The sequence below is a fragment of the Silurus meridionalis genome, chromosome 15 (assembly GCF_014805685.1).
Source record: "Silurus meridionalis isolate SWU-2019-XX chromosome 15, ASM1480568v1, whole genome shotgun sequence".
NCBI lineage: Eukaryota > Metazoa > Chordata > Actinopteri > Siluriformes > Siluridae > Silurus > Silurus meridionalis.
The window spans coordinates 11195413-11213779 of NC_060898.1; the positions used below are offsets into that span (position 1 = coordinate 11195413).

The window sequence follows — 18367 nt, forward strand, 5'->3', positions numbered from 1 at the left end:
CTGCTGGGAGGGTTCTGCTGTGGCACATTGTCTGTTGTGACCTGTATGCACGAAAGGATTTGCTTCAAGGAGTCCAGACAGAGGATGTTTTAAATTAAAGTTTGGCTGCATTCTTCTAGACTTAGTAAAGCCAAGAGAACGTTGTAGAGACTAATTTGGCCTCTTTAAGCAGTGACTGCTGTAACAGCTGCTATGGTGATGCACAAATCTGACCCGTTCATAGCCTTTTTCTTAAATAATTAAATAATTTTCTATATTCTTGCACCCCATCTCATATTCAAACATCCTAATATTAAAAAATAACCAGAACATTTTATATTATACTTACAGCAGCATTTACCATTAGTACACTGCACATAATGATAATTTCACATGTCCATTTACTACACATTCATTTCCAGACTATGCATTACTGTTTGACATTGCTTTATTATTAAGACCAGTACACCTGTACTGTACATATCATATAGTTAATCAATAAACTAATCATGTGGCAGCAGCATAATGCATCAACTTAAACACCACCTTGATGAGAGAGATCAGTAGTGAATGACCAGACTGGTTTGAGCAGACAGGAAGTCTATAGAATCTCATTCATTCATTTGGACTGTAATGAGCAAAAATTAATCTTGGAGTATAATACACATTGAACCGTCAGGTAGATGCCTCATAAAACCATCTGAGGCTATCACCAGTTTAAAAAAGCTGCCTGTAAGACTCTCAGGCTCTTTTTTATATGACTGAACCATGTCTGAACACGTTTCTGGTGAGTGTGAGGAGAATTAGTACAAAACGAATTCAAGAAGTCTTCCCCCCAACTACATCCCCTTTACCCTCCATAAACTAATAAGCAAAGCTATTCACCTTACGTAAATGCTATGAATCATGGATTTTTGTTCTTAGACCTTTTGTAATCATGTTACGAGTTTAACCTTATGTTCATCTCAGAGCAGAGGGTAGTCATACCACAGGTCGACCTCCTGTTTATGTGAGGTGCTGCCCTCTCCTCTATTGGTCTCTATTGTTTGAGCTGTCTGTGGTGCATGGGGCTGTATAATCACTGAAGTATCTGCAGAACATCTCACACCTGCATGCATTTTACCCCTCACTCCACCTGTCCTGCTGCTCAGGAAAAAAAATTCATGAAACATTTGCAAGCTCATTTCAAACATTTACAATTTCATTATTCATCTCCCTTTTTGCATGCTGTCCTTTAAAGAGATTAAACACTGGTGTGTGTGTGTGTGTGTGTGTGTGTGTGTGTGTGTGTGTGTGTGTGTGTGTGTGTGTGTGTGTGTACGCATGATTACATAAGCATGTGATTGATGTTGTATTTGTGTCTCACTTTCGTGAGTGTGCTGCATCACTGGCTTCAATCAAGAGATTCTGGTATCTGTGGCAGACATTCTTCTGCAGCTGTGTGAGACATTAAGAGTGTGTGTGTCTGTCTGTGTGTATATATGATAAAGCAAGAAAGAGAGAGACAAGTTTTTCTCATGAGGACCAGCCACAACACACACACACATTAGTAATTGTATAAAGGCATGAAGATTCATGGGAGGGAGTTTTTTTTCCAGACAAATTAAATTTCTATCTGCTCTGAGAAGAGTTTTAGCCACATAAACATCCACATTACTAGACAAAGCTTCTGAACTTTTGTTTCTATTATCATAACTGTTTTTTTTTCCAATTATGCATTTCATTAGGGCTGCTGCTATCGATTATTTAAGTAATCTAGTATTCTAACGATTATTCCATCGATTATTCAAATCATCAGATAGGATTCTTTTTTAAAGAGAAATACTAAATACGAGAGAGAAAATAAAACTGGTCTCTTCAAATGTTTTTATTTATTTATTTTTCTTCATTTTTATTACCACAAATTAATTTCTGAATGAATTTTTGTAATCAAATTACTCGAGGAATCGTTACAGCCCTGCATTTCATTGTAAAGCAATGATTTCATTATAACGTTATGAAAAGTAAAATAATGAACAGTTTCAATAATTCAATAATGAATAGTTCACATCCCCAATCATTGATTTTTTTTTTTTTTATATATAACCGCATGCAGGGGTTTTATTTCTTACTTAATACACATGTAATTACAGTAGGAAGAAAGACTTTATTTGACCCAGGATAGATCTTAACATCACTGAGATGTGCTGCAGCAAAAAAATGATTTAAAGAAACCCACTGTCAAATCTTGTTAGATTTATGGCAGATTGGTAGGAACTGAATTTACAATTCCTAAAAAGTTGGGATGCTGTGTAAATTGTAAATAAAAACAGAATGCAATATTTTATTATGAAACTCGCATTGTATGCACAATAGAACATAGAAAACATATCAAATGCACTGTAGATTTTACCAGTATAACTATCACAATTTTAATATTGCATTTACACAATGGTTGCATTCCTTTTGTCCTCGTCATCATCATCTGATGAGCTTTAATATTAAAAGTCAAAAGTTACATTCCAGGAAAGAATCGCTTTTATTCCATTGATTGTGTTGCGAACAAAACTGTAGTATAAACTGTAATATAAAATTCCACTTCCTGCTTTAAAGCAAACACAGATGAGAGAAGTGACGTACAAAGTGAACTTCCTGGTTGAAAAATCTAATGAAATGGCCCAGTGGTAGTTAATAACAATGGTAGTAAACAACCTATTATTTGCCTAGTACATATAATATATGGCCAAGGGTATGTGGACATGTGACCAGAACACATGGGTTTTTTTCCTGAAACTGTTGCCAGAAAGGAAAAATTCAATTATATAGAATGTCCTTATATGCTATAGAATATAATTATCATTTACTGGAACAAAGAGGCCTAAACCTGTTCCTGCATACAGTAATATGTTCCAAATCGAGCTCCATGAAAGCATTTGCCAAGGCTGGAATCGAACAACCCAAGTGGCCTGAATAAAGCCCTGACCTCAATCCAACTGAACACTTTTGGGAAGAATTGGAACTGACCTTACTAATGCTCTTTTGACTAAATGAGCACAACCCCCACACTCCTGCCAGACTCTGTGTCCAAAATCAGCTCCAAAGCCTTCCCAAAAGAGTGGAGGTTATTATAACAGCAGAAATGTGACTTTATCTGGAACAGGCTGTTTTAAAGCATGTATGGGTGTGATCGTCAGGTGGCTTTATAGTCGGTATTGTATTCAGCAATATATGGATAAACATTGCATAGAGTATTCTAATAGCCATGTATAATAGTTAAATACCATGCTTTAGGTTTTCTTTCTATACAAAATGCATAGCCAACAGCAAGCAGAAAAATGCATACTAGTGTAGATGATTGCATAAGGTGCTAAAACTGATTTTAGATGCTTCGGCTATCTTGCTAATATCATTGCTCCATTAAAAATTTGGTCCAGATGGTGGATGTGGCAAGAGCCCCCAAATGGAACGTGTTGTGGATTTTGTGACTCATTTCTCCTTCATGTAGACTCGAACATGTTTCATCCAATAGACATTGACAGGCACATTCAGTCTTACACTCTCTTGATTGTCAGTCTTGGTTAAAGCTCCCATGAGCATTATTTGAGACTGTAAGTGTGTGTGAAAGTGTGTGTGAGAGAGAGGGTGATGTGTGTGTGTGTGTGTGTGTGTGGGTGTGTGGGTGTGTGTGTGTGATGTATTCTGACCTTCAGCAGCTTGTCCCCTCCTCACCGCTTTCCTTCTCTCCCTCTCCATGACATGCTAAGGCTAGAGGGCTCTACTGTGTATTGATCAGGACAAATTGTTCTCTACGTTCACAGGCACAAATCGAATACATTGAAATTAAAATGTCATTTTGTGTGCCCTTGTGCTTTTAAGCATAGATCATCTGCATTTTTATGGGATTCATTTAATTCTTGTAAAATCCCACCGCATGCAATGTCATCCTGGAAAGCTGGGCTTCCAGAACCCAGACAACAAGGAATTAACAGGAATTTTAGGCAGAGATGCTATTTTTCTTCATTTTTATTTATTTTTTTATTCCTTTAGCCAAACCTTGACACACACACAAGATTACATTCAGAAACATGTGCTGTACTTGTTTCATTTTGCACATTGTCCTTGCCTGTTGGAATATTGTGTAAAGGAATGCATGCGTTCTGCTACATTATACATCAGGGTCTACTACATTGGGGAGAGTGTAACATTTTATATCTAACTGTATCCATCCGGTGGAAAACTTCCAGGACACGTCACCTCCTGCTGCTGAATGCATGCGCACGTGCATACCAATGAAAGCAGATAGTTCTTGATACTGCAGAGACAGGACATTCTGTAATGTGATTAATAGACTCCTACAACCAGTCATCTTCCAGCAGCTTTGCATAGTACACATGCATGATTTAGAATGCTCAAATCAAACCAGGCGATCTGTGCATGGCTATGGTGTTCAACACGCTTCAGACGTCTAACTAATTCTAGGATAACCTTTGACTTATTCACTGTGGTGCAATGATTTGTGCTGTAACTTTTCCTTCCTCCCCCCTTTCTAGCTCACAATACCTCCCTGCCCTGTTCCTCCCAATCACCTCCTTCCTCATCCGTACTTCCTCTCTCGGCTAACATGGTTGCTCCACACAAGGTTTAAAACTAGGGTTACTGTAATGTGTGGAGTTAGCGAGAGACGCTAGTATGTACAACCTCATGAAACCCCTTATCATAAAACTTTCAGAAGTCCAAAGAGGTCTTGTTTTATATTTATTTCGCAGTGCTGTTCAACAAAACTTGTTAAGTTTTCTTGTGATATCAAGATAGTAAATCTAATGTCACGCCACCTGTTTTGCATTCAAAGACGGATTCTTTAGTTCTGTAGACAATGCTACAGCACCTAAAGTTTACATAGTTGTTTAGTACATTTTACTACAATTTTACCTGACTAAAGTGCAGCTGCAAGTCCCAGGCTTATGACTGCACTCCTTCTAAAACTTTATTGATTCTATAGCAGCAGATCCTATAAAGGGATTTGTACTGTATGATGGACACCAAATTAACAATATGATAATGCTAGCAGTTATTAAATAGTATGGGCTGATCTAATAACAGTTTTGTATCATAATAAACAAAAGATTTTCTTTTAAGTTGAGAAAAATATAGTGGATAAAAGGGCAGCAAAATTGTCACCTTTTTTATGCGAAGAAACCAAGGAAACGCAATGTGGTAGTTGTGTATGTTATAAGAAATTAATTTAAATTAATTTAATTATAATATAAAATATTATAATTATATAAATAATTAGTATATAATACTATAGTACATTAAGAAAATAAAGACCAAAACCTTTATTTGATATGAAAACAGAATGTATAATTTCTTTTGTGCTCTAGATAACAGTTTCCTCCATCAAAATAAAATAAAAAAAAAATTCAGATTATACCAAGTGTCCTTTCAAAAATATTGTATTCTACTGTTATTTCTGACAAATTGTTTTTAAATGTAAGTGTTTTTTTCTCAACTAAACAAAACTGGCTGAATTTACACTGCCATGTAATTATTAAATATATTCAGACCACCTTGCATTTTCAAGCCAAACCCTTATAGAAAATGATTAAAATATGTTTTAATATTATATTAATGTTTTATCTTGATATCATTGATTATTTTTGATCAAATATAAATAAAACACAGAAAATAATAATAACACATGGCCTCTCTGGATTTTTATTTACTTTTCCCACCTCTCATGCTTTTTTGTTTGTTTGTTTTAGACACAGTCTACTGCCCTGGACAGCAGTTTTATGTTTTGTTGAATATAAGCAGACAGTGGTTTATTTCATTGTTATTTTATATAGTACAAATTGCTTTCAGTACATACTAAACCCTAAACTGCTGCATTCATGGCTGTAGAACAATATGTAGCTTAATTTTCATGTCTATAACATTCATGTCATTAGGTAGCTTGGACAGAATTTTATGTGATAAATGTAAATAATATCTGGATGTAGTTGGCATTGACATTCTCCTATTCTTTATCTGTCCATGCCTCCTCCGTTCCTCCCTCCCTTCCTCCTACCCCCTCCTCCCTCCTTCTTTCATTAGATCCTCCTTCCACCACCACTATGCCTTCCACAACCCATGTGCTCCTTCCTAACGCCGACATCTCTGTCACAGCGCCTGGCAATAAGCAGCGAGCCCTCTTCACCTCACCGACATTGGCGCCGCTGCATGAAGGCCACCTGGGCACCATTGTAGGTGGGGCGGTTGGTGGAGCTCTTTTCCTGTTGCTGCTTCTAGTGCTTGGTGGAGTTTACTACCAGCGGCGGCGACGTACCTTTCGTGGAGACTACTACACCAAGCAGTACCTGGGACCTTCAGACATGCAGAAAGCGCCCCCGCCGCCACCACACGAACTTCACATCTACTCCAATGAGGCAGACAGAGCCAGTCCCGACACCAAGCTCAAATCAAGCGATGTCAACGGCACCATCCTCACTGACAAAGACCGGGAAGAGTGGGGTGGCTTTGAGCGGGAGAGATCCCCGAATGGTCGCAGTCGAGCTTTGCGAGAGGCCAACACCCAGCAAACCCTCCAGAACCATCAAAACCACAATCAGCAGCAGAGCTACCAATCCAACCACCACCCAACCCCCCAACCCAACCACCAACCAAACCACCAGAGCTTCCTCAGCACCCCACACAAGCACAGGAGTTCACTCCAGGCAGAGTCCCGCAGATATCCTGGCCCGCAGGTGATTGGAAACGGCTCCCCCTTCTTGCCGGAGGACTGCTATGACAGTGACTACGTGTCACACACAGATGGCTCCATGATCTCCCGCCGGGAGTGGTACGTCTAAAACAAGGCGGCACTGCAGAAAGAGACTGCTTTACAACCCTCTAAAGACGTCACACTTGCAAAAGGATATGATGTAGAAATAGAATATGTACTGAAGATAAAAAGAAAAAAAATAGAAATAGAAAAGCACCTCTTGCACCTTTTTCACTGCTTCTACTGTTTCAAAGTGACCTGTCACTTTTTGGTTGATGTAAAGGATATATGGGTAACATAAAAACAAAACCCTGTTACCAGCTTATTAGGAATACCTGCCTTTGCTCTGCATATTTTGGGCATTTTAGCAGGTTCACCTACCATAGATACAACAAAAAACTATTTCTCCTGGCATAAAAAAAAACTCTTAAGAAAACTAGAATTGTTAACCATTTGTGTACTTACTGTAGCCCTTCTATATATAGGGTCAATTTCAGAATCTTTTTTCCAAGTCCATTAATGGAAAGAGACCACTACAGGACCACTGCTGAGCAAAATAATTTGTGGAATTTTGTGGACTACAGAAATCTTGCTAACATTTGTAATCTAATCAGATGTGGTCTTATGCTGGTCCATCGATTGATAGAGAATGACAATGAACTGCTTTGTATGGCAGGTGAACCGCAAAAACTGCCCAACATTTGTAAATACAGGTAGAGTTTTCATATTTGACAACTTTTCATATATAAATATGCTCCGCGGTCACTGATTTAAGATTTATGTTAATACCAGAAAATATCCTAAATGAATTACAAAGAGGCAGAGCTGTACACAATCTGAAGATCTCAGCTTTTTTTGTTTTGTTTTTAAAGGATGGGCGAGAGTAACAAAACCTAATGAAACGAATTAATATTGTCTTCTAGCAGAAACAAAAATTAGTTCGTCACCAGTCCGCCATCTGGCGTGGTTACCATGGCAACGCTTGAAAGTCTCGCTCCTCAGGCGTTTAAATGGAGTGAGCTGTAGGAACAGTGCTAGACAGGGAGGATTTGGCTCTCTCTCTCTCTCACACACACACACACACACACAAACACACACACCCTACTCTTCATAAAGAAGGCAAGTGGCTGAGATGTGTTTATATACCAGAATAATTTTGGTAATCATGGCCATTACTCAACACTGCCCAGTCATGTTGGTTATTGATGTGCAGTGCTGTGCCCCTCGGTTAAGCTTGTCTCAGTTCTGTTCTGTTAGTGCCTTTTTTTGTGTGATGAACTCGGTCTCATCAGTTATGAAGTTTTTCCGATAACTGTCCTCTGTTGTCATCATTTAAACTTTTCTCTCTTCCTCCACTCCTGTTCCACTCCACATTTTTTTCATACTTTTAGGTCAATTTTTTATATTCAGCTAAAGGTGGCCATTTAAATGTAAAAAGCTTTTTTCTTTGTAGTTTGGAGCTGCGCAATTTAAACGTTCCTGCAGATTTTTTTACAGAGAGGGTAAAGCTAATTCTTTTTTTTTTGCAATTTAATTTATCTAATAAATAAAAACATAAATATGCAAAACAGATGTATTTAATGAATGGTCCACTTCTTGGCAATCATTCATTTATTTAGTTTTCGGCAAAAAGAGGCAAAACTGACAAGGTCAAGGGTTTCCAAAATTTCAAACCCAAAAAGTTAGATAAAAACATGCAGCCAAAAAAGGATCTGTTTTAGTAAGTTCCTCATTTGTTGCGTTTGGAGATGGTGCAGCACTTGTTGTGTCGTGATTTATAGTCAGCTCCTGATTGTTCACTACATTTTAGTATTTTTGTGAACCATTTCCTATTTGTGATGGCAAGATTTAGCATTGGATATTTTGCGGACATTTTTTTTCACATAACCACTATACAATTATCTTCATTTCAGTGCATTTATTTGCATAACGTGCAGTCTGTTCAAGCATAAATGTATTTAAAATGAGTATTTTTCTCATAAAAAGCTAAATTGTCTAACCATGTCTTTTCAAGACAGCGACTCGTGTGGAGGAAGAATTGAGAGGAGTTGGTGCTCATGATGACAACACTTTTTTAAAAATGAATGTGCATGTGCAACGTGTGTAAAAACACTTAATTTGTGTGAACCTCTACACTGTAGTTCGTTGGACAGTTCTCGATCTAGCAGTGTGAACGCATTCAAAAGGTTCAGAGTCCCAGTATTCATTGTTATTTTGGCTAATATGAGTTTTGCTGACTTCGTTAAATAGAAGAGAAATAAATATTAGTTCTACGTATTATGACTGTGTCCAGGTCAGGGAGATGAGAGCAGTGCCTTATTGTGAAGGTGTAGTTTATTACAGTGGCATTCTGAAGGCGTGTTATAATGATCTGTCTGTGAATGTATGAGTATCTGTTTTTGAGTGTTGAGGAAAATGATCAGTGCAGGTACGTTGGTGAGCGTCCTGCATGGTCCTGGACTTTCTCCAGTTCTTCCATTTGCCTTTGCCACTTTAGAAGACATTCGTCTGTCTGTGCCATTATTTGTATTGTTTTTCCTGAAGTCAGACAATAGCATATTTTGCTCACCAATATGACATTTGTAACACTTGAGTTGCAATGCAGAAAAAAAGAAGAAAAAAAAAAAACTGAAAAATTAAAATTTTGTTGAAGGGTGATATCTAATAATAATTATTGTTTGTATTTGAAGGGAAAAAGGTTGTGAAAATAAATGAGTTGTTTATTCTGTATATATGTTTTTTCTTCTCCTGTATAAAGACTGAGAAGTGGTGGAGCACATTAGAGCACGCCTTCCACTTCACTGTTTATGATGAAAAAGTGTTCAGCCTTAGAGTTTTCTCAACCACTTGCGCTACTCTCTTCACCATTTTTTTTTTTCTTTTTTTTTCTTTTTCTACAGAGGAGATACTGTTAAATAGAATGGTCATAAATAAAAGTGTGGAAGAGCTGTATGGAATGAGCATTCTTTTGTTAAAAAAAAAAAAAAAAAGAAATGTTTGGGATAGGCTTTGTTTTGAAATAAAGCACCTTTTTTTTCCTTTGATGATCTTTTGTTAATGTGATGTGTGGGATTGTTTCGGGGTGAATCCGATCTTTCACTTAATCTCAGCCTTAGTCATTTTGTTTCCTCAAATGAACATAACCCCATAAAAAAATACAACAATATTGTACCAAATCCCTTTTTTTCATTCATTCTAGTTTTGTGCTGTTTTTATAACCCCAGGTAATCTGAATCACTGATATACATTCAAACACACATTTAAACTAGACTACTTAGACATTTCAACTTAGTATGAAGTTTCACAGGAATATATATCAGGGATGTAACGGTACACAACCTTCACGGTTCGGTACGTACCTCAGTTTTTAAGTCACGGTTTGGTACAATTTCAACAGTTAAACTGCTCGTTTTTTTTTTATTAACGCAGATTATTATTATTAACATTTGTGAACATCAACAGTTGACATTTTTTAAACAATTTAAAATAAAATACCTTTATGGTTAAATATATAAAGTTAATAATACAATATTAAATAAAATCAGAATAAATCAAATTAATCTGAATTAAATATTTTACATCTGTTAGACCCCATTTTGTTTGTGTGTGTGTGTATTTAATATAAAATGTTCTAAAGATGTGTTTTACTTACTTGTAACTCTTTTACTTATTTCATCATACTTTAACAATTGTCTTCATTCCTTCCATCCTTCATTCATTCACTTCCTTTATATGTGGAATTGTCATAATTTTCTCCTTTCAAGAGAAATTCTTGAAGCTGGACTTAAAACGCTGAAGAATCCATATATTGATTGCATACGCAGAACAAGCTACAAACAGTATTTCCGCTACATAGTGAGTAGCCACACTGACACTGCGCTAACTCTAGTTTCTTTTTTATACCCCTGGCATCGTTGTGCATGTTTTCAAGTTTAATTATAATAATAATAAAATGTGTTTAAAATATGAGGCGAAGAATAAACAAAGCAATACACAATAAGTTTTTGAGGGAACTCGGACTTTAAATATGTGCCGCACATAAGAATGTGTACTTTCACCTTCAAGTTTTTTATACTCTAATCAACAAGAGCATAGACAAATGTTAATTCTTTATGCAAATGTATGTTTATTAATAGTTAAACCATACTCAGCATAGAGCATGAAGACAAAATATTTTTGTCAATGTTTTAAAGTAATAATGGTGTTTTAAAAATTAATCATCATGACACCAAACAGACTTTTGCTGTTTTCACATGGACTGTTTTAATTGGCAGATGTGCACATCATGGCGGATTTTGGTGCTTGTCTGAGACTTGGCACATAGATAAAACAAATGTTTAGAAAGGACGTTAATAAATGTGTGTTGCGTTTAAGGTTTTAATTTCGTCTCTTTTATATTTATTTGCCATTTTTAATATTTAATTTTATGTTTTTAAAATTACAAATATGTTTATATCCCAGGAACCAGAGCCAGCATGGGTCATTCGAAAATATCACAGACGGAGGCGGTAATGGGTGCAATTTGTGTGTGTGATTTTTTTTATTTAATAGACATTCACAGTTACACTGAGATAATTGGTGATCGTAAGTAAAACATTTTACAGACCATGGTGCTGCATTTTATAGCTTTGCCATGCTGGTGTAATCTATTCCCTTTAAACTACAGCCTGCAAAAGTTACCAGCACAAACTGAAATTTAGTCAGTGCTGACTCCATTTAATTATATTAACAAGCATTTACTTGGGTTTATCCCATTCATGCTTGCATCTTCAGTCTAATCTTTTTCCTGGTCAGGAAATCAGATCAATTTAGTTCATTTGGAAACGACACCATTGGGGACAAACAAAATCAATAAATGCTGGAATAGGCTTGATTTGTCATATTTTCTTTAGGGGTGGATGGGTATGGGTTTAAAAGCAGGTAATTGCACACCTATAAGATTATTAAAAATTCTGATTTAAAAAAAATGTATCTTAAAAATTTAATACTCTGCCTGCTTGAAAGTACAAATTTTCCATGGTATATTATTATTGATGCACAAGTATAGTCTAAAGGAGATGCCCAGTAAACCTTTCTGGTAAGCTTTCTTTAAAAAGAAAAAATAAATAATAAAAATTGTGCTTTAATATTTCAGTTTCTATTTAGAACACTGTTTAATCCAAGTGATTTGCAGTATATACCATTACATTTAAAAAGTCAGTGGTTTTAATTAAAAAAAAAACAACGAATGCTGTACATTACCATTGTTGATGTGTATTGACACTATGCCCCAAGCAGTTATTGGATTTGCCTGCTCTCTAGCTCTTAGCTTGCTCACGGCTATCTGATTTGTCACGCTAGCTCCTTTTACATCATACTTTTTTCGTGTTTGCTTTGCTTGATCGCTCAAGCTCCCTCTTACAACCTCTGTCAGAAGCCCCCTTTTTTTAGTCAAAGCACAAATTTTCAGCCTGAGGTTAAACTAAGAAAGCACTTAAGCCAAGGGATGTAGTGGACCTGCTTGGATCCATGTTTGCACTGCTGTTCTCATGATCCATTTCACCCCAGATGTGAGAAGGGTTGAGGGAGGGAAGATCAGCCAGAGGAATGGGCGCAGTGGTGGGTCTAAACCAATGTTTGAGCAGCTGAAACTATTGAAAGCAGTATTACCAGGTTTCATGAGCTCCATAGTGCCTTGTGCCTCCTTTGTTTCCTGCCGTCTGTCTTCTCCCTTCCCACCCCCTGCATGAAAGGCTTGGATGTGTGTGGGGAAATTAGCTCACTAGAATGGCCATCAAAGCCCCAAACCACTCCCTCCCAGCCCCATGCCATCTTTACTGTCCCCATAGCAACACACTTCTCTATGGCTGCTGATAGAGGGCTACTTCCCATAAGCCATACCTGCACTCCTCTTTCACTCTCCATTAGAGAAGAACAAGAGGGGCAATGAAGGAAGAGAGTTGCAGACAATGGGGGTAATTCAGAAAGGAAAGACGGAGGAAAGAGGGAATGAGAAGTCATGAAAGCAGGAAACTGAGAGAGAGATAGAGAGATGGTTTAATTTGTTAAAACAAAACCATGAGTAGAATGCTTTATAGTTACAGAACACACCATAATTAATTCCTTTCTAAATAGACTCTAACAGTTACAGTGGGATGATCAGCTGTTCTGAGCATTTAAAACATTTTACAGAGCATTTTATTGCTTCAGCATGCTCATATAATCTATTCCCTGCAGCCTGCTGAAATTAACAGAGCGCTTACTGAAATTTGCACAGTACTGGATCTATTTAATTATATTAAGCTTAATATATAAGAATGCTGAAAAAGGGAAAAGAACTTACATAAGGGATTAAAACAAAAGTAAGCAAAATGGGTTGAAGACAGAAGATAAAATGTGTTAAAAAAAAATAAAGCAAGGAAACATCAAAAAAAGGAATATATGGGGGGAAATAAAAACAAAATAACAGATTGTTGTAAGAGTTTTTAAAGGAAAGCAAGATAGTAAAGTTGATTGGGAGATTAAATGAACTGGGTGGAAAAAAGTACAAAAAATACACAAAGTTGCGGAACTAAAGGAAATGAAGCAAAGGAATTGAAATAAGAAAAGAAGAGAGATGAATGAAAATGAAAACAAGTAAGAAGGATAAAAACTGTTTGTAAAAGAAAAAAAATGTAAGAACAGAAAAATGGCTAAGAGATAAAACAGGAGAAAAAAGGTTTTAATATGTTTGGATGAACAACATAAAAGAAATAAGGAAAAAATAAAGGCAAGTAAATTCTGTAACCTTCATCTAACATGGGAGAGAGTCAGTAAAAGTCAGTGTCAGAAGGGCCCATGATCAGGAATGCATCTCAGGTGAAGGTGAAAATTCTCCCAGCAGCCTAAAGAGAATACATAAAAAACACTATTAAACCCAATCCCTAAACACCTCCTCATCCCCTCCTCCATGCTGAAATACTGAAATCAGCATAGATAATCAGGTTCACTTACCCCTTTAGGAAAGTGCGGTGGTACACTGGTAGTGCTGCCAACTCTCACTCCAGGGTCATAGGTTTAAATTGAAACTTGCAGCCTTTGTGGAGTTTGTGTAAGGTTAAGTTCAACGTTTCATTATTATACAAGGATAGAGACAATGAAATGGAATGGAGTTACTGAGTCATGTGGGTCTACCCCATGTCATGTTGGTTTCCTCCTGGTTCTCCTGTTTTTTTCTCCCTCCTACCAAGGACAATGCCAGTAAGTGGATCAGCTATGATAAATTGCCCTCTGTATGTCTGTGTGAATGTGTGTGTGCATGGTTCTCTGAGAAAGACTGGTGTACCATACTGGGTGTATTTCCTGCCTCATGCCCAGTGTTCCCGGAACGCGGTCCGGATCAACCGCAACTCAGACCAGGATAAAGTGCTTACTGAAAGTGAGTTAACCCTCAGGAGAACATTTGTTTCCGATAGTTTTATATATATATATATATATATATATATATATATATATATATATATATATATACATTTGTGTGTGTGTGTGTGTGTGTGTGTGTGTGTGTGTGTGTGTGTGTGTGTGTATCTGTGTCCTTCATATATTTATATAAAGGTGGGATAATCAAGCATTGATTATTCTGGAAAAAAAAAAACAGCGACGCACAGATCTACTTACAAGTAGATAACAAGCAGATAAAAAAAATTGCTATATAGTTTTTTAGTTTATAAGTTGTTGATATATATATATATAAATAACACAAGTTTAAATGTAACTTAGACTCTGGATCACTAAAAGGAATTTCTACTGTTAAAACTCTCCTGTTTATCCTAAGAATGACAATCAATCCAGAGCTCTGACTGTCTGACCTTTTGATTTTTCTTACACTCTGAATTTTAGGTGTAATGCATAACAATAGCATACCTGATCCATATAATCACACCTGAGTAGACTTGCACATCCCAAACCTGTGCTTATGCCACCACCCGTGAGTGGCTCATTTAATCTGCCTTCACTTTAAAGTCAGCCATGCTTGCTGTATCAGCATTCTGTACTGGCATTTTATCTGAAAGGTAAACATCTCCCAATACTACTAGTACCTCTTCAAAGGACAGGGTTCACTGCTTTAACTGCTTTAACTGCTGGTACTTTAAAAGCATGGAATTGCTCTCAAATTATTTTCTTCTTCCTGAAAGGGAAGTCATCCATCATGACATATCTAAGTAACTAACTCCCTAAGGGGTTAACTGGCTAAATAAGGTACTGCTTAATTTTTTTGGAGGCTTAAGAGGCAACAATGTCTTGCCTCTGAACCCTTTCAATCTAACAAAGTTCTTAAAACTTGTGTGAATGTTTAACATTATAATTTTCAAGTAAACAAACAGACATTTCAATTCAGGTCAAAGCGCATACCACATACAATATACTATAAAGTGCAAAAGTGTAAAGTGCATCTTTATTAGACAAAATGAAGCAAGCAAACTATCAATGCATATTGTGTTTTAATTTTCACAGATTTCTCCTCATTATTATAAATACAAAGTCATACCATTTTAAGGTCCATTTTAAGGTCAGATCTAGAGATTAAGTAGATCATGACAGAAATGTTAAAATGTATATATATATATATATATATATATATATATATATATATATATATATCTTTTGATATTCATTTTAATACAAGATTCCTCCTTTATATGGGATCAATCAGAATGTTGTCCTCAAATAGGATATGCCCACGTGTTACTTTTACCATCTTGGAATTCCTTTTTATTTATAAAAAAAGATTAAAAACCATAAAGGAACACAGACTTTTGCAGTAAGTTGTATACTGAAAAAGCTGTATGGTGTGTAGCTTTGCATTACACTCCCAGTTTAATGTCTGTGTGGAAATTTTGTATTTTTTCCCATGTCTTTGAAGAATTTATTTGGGTTCTCTGCTTTTCTTCCAAAATATGATTACAAAAAAAGCTGTTGGCCATCAGCTTTAGCTAATGTTTTTTTTACAGTACTTGTTTATTTTACAAAAGTATCATCGTTTAGCTACAGTATAACCAATATTTGATTTGAAAAACAGCTCATGTAACAGTTGGACCTTTTTACTTTAGTTTGTATATACAATTTGAAGCTGAACTATTTGAATTCGAAAATATTTCCTTATTTGAATGTTGTCTACCACATAATATCTTTAGATATTTTTTATACTTGAGTAAAAATTACAATACTTTTGCCATCTTTGTTAGCGTTATTATTTTTATTTTAAACACTTTTGTGACAAGAGACTGGTATTCAAATATTGATGTTTATAATATTTTCCCTAAGCTGTGTTCCCTAAGCGTAATGCTATTTTTCATGCACTGTGTGGTATTTGGTATGTGAGAAGCTAAAAGATTTCAATATGAAGTGAACTGTAAAGCAGTCTTGTGACTCTCTGTGGGAGGCCCATCTGTGGTAGAAAGCAGCCAGACGGCAGTATGCTGGTGTATTCCTGCCTGCACCACGTCCTGGCACATAGTGCCTTATTATTTCTTTGTTCGGAAGCACATGTAATTAGGTGAAACCTCTATACAAACATCCTCAACCTGGAGATAAATGCTAATGTCCAAAACAAGAACAATATGTTGAATATTTGATACCATTTTCCACTGTAAAGCTGCCACTTAAGTATTTTGTTTAGAGTGGAGACTTATGTTCTATATATCTCTGCTGTTACAGGAAAATGTAGAACCTAAACAAGATGCTGGATAAGCGGATTTTAAAGATCCCTGAATTGATTACCTGTTTTACTAAAAAACAATAAAGCTTAATAATCAGCCAAATCATACACAATGTGGACAAAATAACAAAATACATGTTCCTTCCAGTTGATCTATGAGACCCAAATCTGTTCCAGCATGACATTGCCTAAAGTGCACAAAGCAAACTACATGAAGATAAGGTTTACCTGTTTTTGAGTGGAAGATCTTTACTAGCCTGCTACAGAACTCTGAGATCAGCCCTATTGAACACATCTAGGATGAAATCTTCATGACTGTACATTTGATTTGTGTAGTATATTCATATTTGTAATTAAAACAATAAAAAAATGTTTTATTATTTTGTTAAAACAGCCACTAAAATGTCCCCTTCCTAAAGGTCACAGCATACTTCTTCTCATACTTCATCTTCTTGGGTTTGCAACCATACATAGTCTGTGGCTTTATACTGGCAATCACATGCCTGGTCATCTAACATGTTCGTCTGCAGAATTTGCTCAGCTACCATATGTGAGACACGCATCGTGAGACACGCTCTACTATCGCATAAAAATGTTTGTGAAAGCTAAATATCGTCCCTGCATAAAGTGTGCTGAGGCCTTTATACCTTATTCCAAATCTGTTAGCCCAATAGCGTCTATTAGTTCGTGCCATGTGTTAACAGTGTTCTAATTCCTGTTGCTCAGTAACAGTCGCCTTCCCACCTAAGGATTTTACTGGTCGTTATTTTGTTCAAAACTGAAGTCTGACATTACACACTGCAAACAGATTCTTAATAATTAATATGTACTTAAACACACACATTTATTTCGTGAGAACTGGTTAATGTGGCACATGTTTAAATAATTAAAACCTTTATTGATTTTGGTAGGTATGTATTTTCCAGATTCCAAGTAATTACTGAATTAAGAATACATTACATCACTGTTCTACATCTCAAAATCTATGCAAGAAACTGACTAAATGATTAGTTCATTACCACTGTTGTGTATGGAGGACTGCTAGTGGATTAATCAGTGAGTAGGATTACACTATTATCAAAGCACTAATTGATTAAGTAAATTAGTCATACATTTCTCCTGCAGAGCTACTATCTTTCTTTGACTCTTTTGTAAATAACTGCTGGTTAATTACATATCACATCAACATGAATTCTAAATAGCAAAGCCTGACCTTTCTCCACTATCTCTTAATCCACCATCACAGTGTCTAAAATGGAAATGTCTAAATTAGTTATTGTTGGTCTCTTCAGAGGAGCACGGGGTTGGTGTGTGGTTTTTATTTAGCCAGTCAAGGTCTCATGACAGAAATGAACAATAACCTACAAAGGCATAAAGCTGTAATGATGAACAAATATTCTGCATTAAATTACTTTTAAAGGTTTTGTAATATTTTTTAAAGTTCACTTTTTAACATTTTAGTAATTAGTAATACACTTGTAATACATGTCCATTAGAAAGTTAGAGAAAAGAATACTGTTAGTACATGTGTAAAAATCAATATAGAACAAAACAGTAACGATAAACTTGTGCTCTGTCTAAAATTGTTTTATTTATTTCTAATTAGGATAATGATGATGCTGACATTATTATTCTTATTATTATTATTCTTATTCTTATTCTTATTATTATTATTATTATTATTATTATTATTATAAGTCTATGGCAGTGAAAAATGTGCAGACACTGTTGTAAAGATACAACAAGTAGAAGGTTATAAGGCTATGGCATTGAAAAAAGCTGAATAAACAAGTACACTAAATATATGTATAAGTAAATGTGAAATATTAGGCAGGACGTACAGTAAGGTATATATATATATATATATATATATATATATATATATATATATATATGTATATGTACATAAATAAGATAGTAGTGCAGATGTATGTAAGGCACAATATAAGGGGTATAAAAATTACAGTATGCAA

The 18367-nt window shown here is 35.8% G+C and overlaps 1 protein-coding gene across 4 annotated transcripts in view; it reads left to right on the forward strand.

Annotated features, from left to right (window-relative positions):
- nectin3b (nectin cell adhesion molecule 3b) overlaps positions 1-18367 on the forward strand; it is an 82244-nt gene that overhangs the window by 42962 nt on the left and 20915 nt on the right. The window contains exon 6 of one of the 4 annotated variants that reach the window (XM_046867677.1): positions 6124-9762. The exons of 2 other annotated variants lie outside the window; for them this stretch is intronic. In XM_046867677.1, the coding sequence (XP_046723633.1) occupies positions 6124-6806 (683 nt within the window). In that variant the 3' untranslated portion in view covers positions 6807-9762. Of the gene's footprint in view, positions 1-6051; positions 9763-18367 lie in introns of those variants that run through there. One more of the 4 variants, XM_046867675.1, reaches the window with a different exon arrangement.